This window comes from Ovis canadensis, chromosome 21 (genome assembly GCF_042477335.2).
Source record: "Ovis canadensis isolate MfBH-ARS-UI-01 breed Bighorn chromosome 21, ARS-UI_OviCan_v2, whole genome shotgun sequence".
Classification (NCBI taxonomy): Eukaryota; Metazoa; Chordata; class Mammalia; order Artiodactyla; family Bovidae; genus Ovis; species Ovis canadensis.
The window spans coordinates 58,086,487-58,094,332 of record NC_091265.1 but is presented as its reverse complement, the minus strand read 5'-3'; the positions used below and the strand labels follow the sequence as shown (position 1 = coordinate 58,094,332).

General features: G+C 39.7%; 1 protein-coding gene across 1 annotated transcript in view; it reads right to left on the bottom strand.

Annotated features, from left to right (window-relative positions):
- Window positions 1–5,081: 5,081 nt before the first annotated feature.
- LOC138426973 (organic anion transporter 7-like) overlaps window positions 5,082–7,846 on the bottom strand; it is a 47,591-nt gene continuing 44,826 nt past the window's right edge. Inside the window, exons 8-10 of the mRNA XM_069566035.1 lie at window positions 6,899–7,007; window positions 6,236–6,439; window positions 5,082–5,325 (exon numbers count right to left, since the gene is read on the bottom strand). Of these exons, the coding sequence (XP_069422136.1) occupies window positions 5,265–5,325; window positions 6,236–6,439; window positions 6,899–7,007 (374 nt within the window). The 3' untranslated portion in view covers window positions 5,082–5,264. The remainder of the gene's footprint in view (window positions 5,326–6,235; window positions 6,440–6,898; window positions 7,008–7,846) is intronic.

Here is a 7,846-nt window from a genome sequence, read left to right as displayed (position 1 = left end):
ATAAAATGTCATAACACTATTGATTAGCTCTAAATCATCTGTTAAAATTTCTCTGTTTATGGTTTTATTGAGATAGCTTTTACATGCCATCTAAATCATCTATTTAAAGTGTACATCTCACTGAGTTATAGTTATCACAGAATTTGTGCAACCATCACTATTATCTCTATAGAACATCTTTATCACCACCACAAAAGCCCAACTGTAGCTAAAGGTGATAGAAATTTCAATTTTATCTAGTGTGCTTATTTTTTCCTTCACTGTAATATTGTGATATGATTAGAAATATATATTTGGTCTTCATCTTAGTTCCTGGCACAGAGCTCTTAAAACCTTGGAGTTTCCTGTGTTGAGAGCAACAAAGCTCTCTTTTTTATGTTAAGTAAGCCACTCTAGCAAATTAATAGAAGCTACCAACTAAAAATTGGCACTTGCCATCTGCTTCTGTAAGAATTAACTTATTAGCCACTGCAATTGCTGACCTCCAGCACACCCTGAAAGTATTCCGGAGTCGAGATCAACACTGTTCAAGGGAAAAATTGGCAAATATCTAATTACACCTTCAGATAGTTAGATATTTTCAGAAGATTTTATGAGCTCAAAATCTTGCATCTCCTCACGTCTAGAAAAGCACTAAAATTATTAATGTTGAAACCTGTTCCTTGTGGCTAGCAACAAGCCTCTGCCAAAATGTGTGCTTGACTGCATTTATTGCCCTTTATTAAAACCGTATATAATATTGACCTTCCCCCGGAGCTACCTAAGATGCTGTCTCCCAGGTTATAGCCCTCATTTTGTCCCAAATAAAACTTAAACTCACAACTCTCATATTATACCATATGATATTTCAATTAACAGTTTTGGTGACCATGAAGGGATCCAGAGCAGACTTCTCTTCTTCACCTGAACTCTATGAGGAATCAGAGCCTTGGTACTAGCAGAGGCCTCTCTAATTTGTCGAAATAGTTATTGGATAATTGAGAAATAACCACCAACTGGAATTTGTAAAATAAAATTGTTTCCTTATGAAGTGTCAACTGAAAAAAATGCATCTCCCCAACACCTCTATACCCACCTGCACCTCCCCACTCCCTCTCTGTTGTATCTTTGGTAGACAGCCTCTTCACTGTCTTTATCTTACACTATCCAGAGGAATGTTCTGCAGTTGTAGATGTATTTTTATTATCTTGGAGGTGGGTCATGTGGGACCAGGGCTTAGAATTTCCACTGGCTGGCAACAACCAAGCTTTTGCTTTGCATATACACCGCAAGTGCAGGTTTATGACATTCCAGAACTTTGACTGCATCCACTCCCTTGAACCATTCTCTATCCTACAGTTACAGCAGCAGTTCTCAACATTTGTGGCACCAGGAACTGGTTTTGTGGAAGACAATTTTTCCATGGATGGGGGGGGGAGATGATTTTGGGGATGATTCAAGCATATTACATTTATTGTGTACTCTATTTCTATTATTATTACATTAGCTCCACCTCAGATCATCAGTCATTAGACCCCAGAGGTTGGGGACCCCTGAGTTGTAGAACATTTCCAATCTCCTCACAGTTCAGTGACCGTCAGAACAGAACATACACTTGTCTTCTGGCCTTTCTGTCTTGGTTCTCCAATATTGCCTAGGTACTAACTATTTCCTGCACTCCAGCCTCTTTCCAAATAGCCATCGTGGCAGCACCATTGGCCAATTCCTCTGGCTCTGTACTCCAGTTGGACAATCTGGTAGTCTGGATGCCAAGGACCACTCACTAACTGCGCCTCACCCTCCTGCTTGCTCTGGTCACTGCAGTGACTAGAGGACGTGGTGGTGGTGAGGGTAGGCTGGGGGTGCAGCGGTTGTCAGGTTCAGCCGGCTTGGAGAGCATGGGGAGAGGCGGTGGCCAGGTCAGTTCTGGAGCCTGTGGCTATTGGGACACAGTGCAAGGTGAAGCTCCAGTCCTTGGAGTGTGGGTGTTGCAGGAAGATGCCTCTGCTTCTGGCTGGTGTGGGCTGCTGTCCACTGCGTCCACCTCTCACCAGGTGGAGAGAGGGTGGTGCACCGCTGGCACCTGCAGGGACTCTGCCAGGCCACCACCAGCAGGATCTCTGCGTCTAGCGGTGATTTTTCCCAATTTGCTCTGTTACTCATTTCATGTTATGTTTCCTACATTTGCACTTTCTCCCTTTTCCTTGATTACTTTAGCTAGCACTTTTGTATTTGATAAATATTTTCAGATATACAATATGTATTAATTATGTGTTCTTTATTCTGTACTGTACTTGAATCCTTTTTGTCTTTGGTCTATTACTGTGATTTGTTTTGTTTTACTTTTTGTAGTTTCTTGGCTGGAAATTCATTCATTCTTTTCATTCTTTTATTATTTGTGATAGAAATATTTAGTGCTATAATTTGTGTTTGATTACTATTTTTTTAAAAACCCTGTATCTCCTGTCTGTAGTATTTTAATTATTTTTATTTTTGAGTAGTCTGAAATTTCAGTTGATTTGTTCCTCTTTCAACAAAGAGATACTTCAGAGGTAGCTTTGCAAGTTTCAGGAGGGAAAGTCTTTTAATTTTTAATTGCATGAATTTTTAATTTTCTTCAGATGGTTAGAGGTTGTAGATTGGAATATGTCATCATATTTCATCATAGAAATTACTGATTTTTCTTTGTGATTTAATATGATATTGTGATACGGTAAGAAGTATATATTTTGGTCTTTGTACCTGGCTCCTGACCCCAAAGCTTTCTAATTTCCTGAGAGATTAAGCACTGGGAGTATCTTTTATTCTAATATTTGATTTGTTCCTGAAACGTAACTCATAAGTCCCTTGTAAAAAAGAAGGTGATGGACCTCCTTTTGTTCTGATGAGGCTGCTCTTGCTGGGCTATAGCATAGCTTCAGGATGGGGTGGTGGTTGTTCAGTTGCTCAGTCTTGTCCTACTCTTTGTAACCTCATGGACTGCAACACACCAGGCTTCCCTGTCCTTCACCATCTCTCAGAGTTTGCTGAACCTCATGTTCATTGAATTAGTGATCCCATCCAACCATCTCATCCTCTGTCATTCCCTTCTCCTCCTGCCTTCAGTCTTTCCCAGTGTCAAGGTCTTTTCCAATGAGTCTGTCCTTTACATCAGGTGGCCAAAGTATTGAAGCTTCAGCTTAAGCATCAGTCCTTCCAATGAATATTCAGGACTGATTTCCTTCAGCATCTCCTGTATTGACAGGCAGGTTCCTTACCAGCTGAACCACCCAAGCCTCGGTGCCAGACTTCTCGGATGGCTTCTTGGTAAAGAATCCACCTGTCAACATAGAAGACTCAGGAGACGTGGGTCAGATCCCTGGGTCAGGAAGATCCCTTGGAAGAGTTCCCGCTCCAGTATTCTTGCCTGAAAAATCCCATGGACAGAGGAGCCTGGAGGGCTAGATGCCAAAGGGTTGCAAAGAGTTGGACATGACTGAGCACATACGCACTTTGTTATAACAAAGAAAAGCTCGGGACTAGATGGCTTCACAGATGCATTCTAGCAGACATTTAAAGAATTAACACAAGTTCTCAAAACTCTATCAGAAACTGAAGAAGAGGGAACACTCCCAAATTAATATTTTGAGGCTAGCATTATCCTGATACCAAAGCTAAAGATATGATTAATACAAGAAAAGAATGTTATAGGCCAGTATTCCTGATGAATGTAGACACAAAGATTCCCAACAAAATGTTAGAAAATAATCTGACAGCTTGTTAAAAGGGTTATACATCATGACGACATGGGATTTACCCCTGTTATGTAAGGATGGTTCAACACATCAGGTCAATAATGTGACATGCCACATTAAGAGAATGAGGGATAAAAATCAAATGATCGTCTCAATGAATGCAGAAAAGAATTTCACAAAAATAACACCATTTTGTGATAAAAACACTAATAAACAGGAATAGAAGGAAATTGCCTGAACATACTAAAGGCTATCTATGAGAAGCCCACAGCTAACATTGTACTCAACAGGGGAAACTGAAAGTGTTTCCTTTAATACGAGGAACAGGGCAAGAATGTCCACTCTTTACACTTCTATTCAACATAGTACTGGAAGTCCCAGCTGGAGCGATTAGGTAAGAAAATGAGATAAAAGTCATTCAAAACAGAAAGAAAGCAGTATAATCATCTCTCTTGTTTATTTGTTCCATTTAACTTTATTCAGGTAGATTTTTCTGGTTTACTATGTGATCAAATTATTAGCAACTTCTAACCACATGGTTCGGAGAAGGCAATGGCACCCCGCTTCAGTACTCTTGCCTGGAAAATCCCATGGGCGGAGGAGCCTGGTAGGCTGCATTCTATGGGGTTGCTAAGAGTTGGACAGGACTGAGCGACTTCACTTTCACATTTTACTTTCATACATTGGAGAAGGAAATGGCAACCTACTCCAGTGTTCTTGCCTGGAGAATCCCAGGGATGGAGGAGCCTGGTGGGCTGCCATCTATGTGGTCGCACAGAATCGGACACGACTGAAGTGACTTAGCAGCAGCAGCAGCAGCAGCAGCAACCACATGGTTAATGCTATATTTTTGCACAATACTCTATTTCCTCTAGTGACTTATACCCAAATTATGATATATTAAATGTTAAAATACTACGGTCTGTTTCTGGATTTCTTTTTATTTGAAAATGCATCCGCTATTACTATTTTTTTTGTTTACTATTATAGCTTACAATATTAAAGATTTGCACATGCTTCTCCACTTAACAAGCAGCTCAATCCACTCTGTAATCATCTGTTTCTGAATCATCTTGTCTACTATTAATTTCTAAATGTATTTGGAACAAGATTTAATATCTCAAAAAATATAGGTTTTTTAAAATTGTAATTCCTCTACCAGTTATTCTAGCAAGTAACTGCAAAAAACATTAGTGCTTTTAAGACTAATAATTTTACTATCTAGATGCATGCTAGGTTTCTACCATTACATAAACATTCTAATATAAATATTTTTTTATAATTCTATTTTCTTTTATACCTTTTACAATGATTGGTTGTAGGTATTGAATATTTAGCAATTAATACAACAATAGTAAATGGGATCTATTTTTTAAAATATGAATTTATTTTAATTGGAGGTTAATTACTTTATAATATTGTATTGGTTTTGCCATACATCAATGTTTTTATCATATTGTTTGTTTTATTTATTCTTCACATTTTGTTAATATTTAGGAAAGACACCAATTTTTTCTTCCTCTTTGGTTAACAGTTCATTCCTGGAATCCCTTAACACTGCGTCACTTTCATGAAAGTATCTTCCTGCTTTGTTTTCCTTGAGCTTTTTTCCCTAGGACAGATACAAATAAACCAGTAATCAAACACAAACAATACAAAGACATGGAAGAAGCCTATATGCCCTATATGTTTATTTTTTTAGAATAAGCTAATCTCTTGTTCACCAGCTTGGGTGAAAACTGTGACCTCAGCCCTGAGAGTTGGAATGAATCTTGTGAAGAAAAAAACCAAACTCCCAGAGCAAACTTTGGGAAGGCAGCTTCAATAGTTTCTACTTTCACTTTTGGAAACCACTGCATTGGTCAAAAGTTTTTGGAAAAGGCAAATGGAACACAGAAAGTCCTAGAATCCTTTCCCAGTCATCACTTTAAAATCCCAATATTTACTGCTCTTCTTCTCTCTTTTTGTAATATTTCATTTCCAGGGAAAGTCAGATGGTCCGAATCTCACAGGCAACACAATAGGACTCTTTCCCCCCAGATACATTGCTGTCTGTGGGAGGGGAGGGGCTCTTGTCTTCTTCTTGGTCTCCCTCAGGTCTTCAGTGACCTGGGCAGGTCACAGACCTACAGACACCAACAGTCTCAGAGAGCTTACTGCCCTCACTGGGCTGAGGTCTGCCAGGGTCTGAGGGATGAGAATCCGGTGTTTGAATCAGTGCCTGTTTGTGAAACACCTTCAGAGATGTGTATGTCACACCAGGGCATCTGATTTTGGCTTCTTCACCACTAAACCTACTGGTGCATACTGATGTTGGTCTGGGTGATCCAAGGAAGCCTGGGGGAGTCTGAGGTCAGTGTGGGGAGGGATGAGATTGTAGCTAAACCAAAGGTGCGGATCACCTGGAAATAGCTTAGATCTTAGCTTGTTTGGGGGACAGTGTCTCAATTCACGTTTTGCCCTCTTCATCACAAACCCTGAGTGCACAGCTCCCCCAAGGGACATGTAAAGGGTTTACTCACTCATTTTCCACATCCTGGATGGAATCAGGCAGAGGCTTATTCCTGGTTTCAGGAAGGAGTGGGACAACAAGACCAGCGAGGATGGGTAAGACTCCGTAGATGATCCAGGGCAGGTGAGGGGAATACACAGTTAGGATCATCAAGAGGGGAGCCAGGGCTGCCCCAGTATTAGAAGCAATTCCCATGATTCCCACAGATGTTACCCTTGGGGTATAAACAATAATACAAGAAAGTCAAGTACAAATCTACAATATAATTTGTGATTGATTATTTTGCTTTGATTATGGGAGATAGCATAGCAGTAGAGAAGGCTGATGACATATGCTTGCTTTTGAAATTTTCTGTTAGTCATAAGCGATTTTTTCAAATTCAAGTACATTAAGTGCATTAAAACACAGTTTGATCATTAAAATATACCACTACTCATGCCATCTATCCTTTGTGTAGTTCAGAAGACTATATAAGATGATGCATTTAAGGGCATCACCCAGTGCCTAACAAAGTCTGCTTTAAATAAATTTGCTTATAAATTGCTGGTGTTTTATAATTATAATTGATTGCTTTGATAACTAACCAATCTTCTCTTCTTCCTTCAATAAATATCAGTTAACTCAGAAAGGTCTGTTTTGATCCTGAAAGAGTATCCATGAGATTTCAGTATACCTGAGCACAGTAGGAATTAGTTCACTTCCATGGCAAAAGTTACTGGCAAATGTGGCAAAAGAAACTCCTGTTGCTAAAGCTGCCAAAGCCATACGCAGGGCCTGCATTTCTGGAGAGAGAAAGACCAGTGAGGCTCATGAAATCTGAGCTGAAGCAATTGCATTCCTGTAATTATAAGTAAAGAAGATCTGAATGGAGGTGTTTGCAAGTATGCATTGTAGAGAAGCTGCACAGGGGTCGAAAATGTGCAGTGTCTAATAGACTGAGAAATGTGACTTATCTACTTTTTATGACTCATGATGAATAAAAGGGTCTGAGTTATTTCATCAATTCTCCTTGAATGTCTGAGATTTGCAGAAGAGGAAAAAGAAAGTGAGACCAGCAGATGTTCTCTGGCACTAATTCTGTTCTGTGTCTCCTCTACCCTTGAGGTAGAATGCAGAACTCTTGTTGGCAGTTTCTGAGGGGTATGATCATCACTTAAATCCTTGTGAGTTTGAAACATTGGTGCATATGCAATATTTACAAGGGACTCATATTGCAGAACAATATAATAAAAGGGCAGGGCTGCTATGTTAATGAACAATTTGAAGAGCAACTAGATTTAAATAATGTTAGAAAATCAGGAGTAAGGACCTTCACAAGGGAAAGAATGCTAGCCTTCAGGAAACACTGAAGGCAAGGTTCAGTCAGTTTCCACCCAGTTACAGAAAATCTCACAAGAATATTGCAACACTGGAGTGACGCTGATTGCAAGGCAGCAAGCTTGCTCTGCTGATGCTGTTCAAGATGAAGAGAGGAGCAAGGCTAAAATCAGAGCTACCATATGACCCAGTAATCCCACTACTGGGCATATATCCCGAGAAAACCATAATTCTAAAAGCACATCTACTCCAATTTGATTGCAGCACTGTTTACAAGAGCTAGAACATAAAAGCAACCTAAATG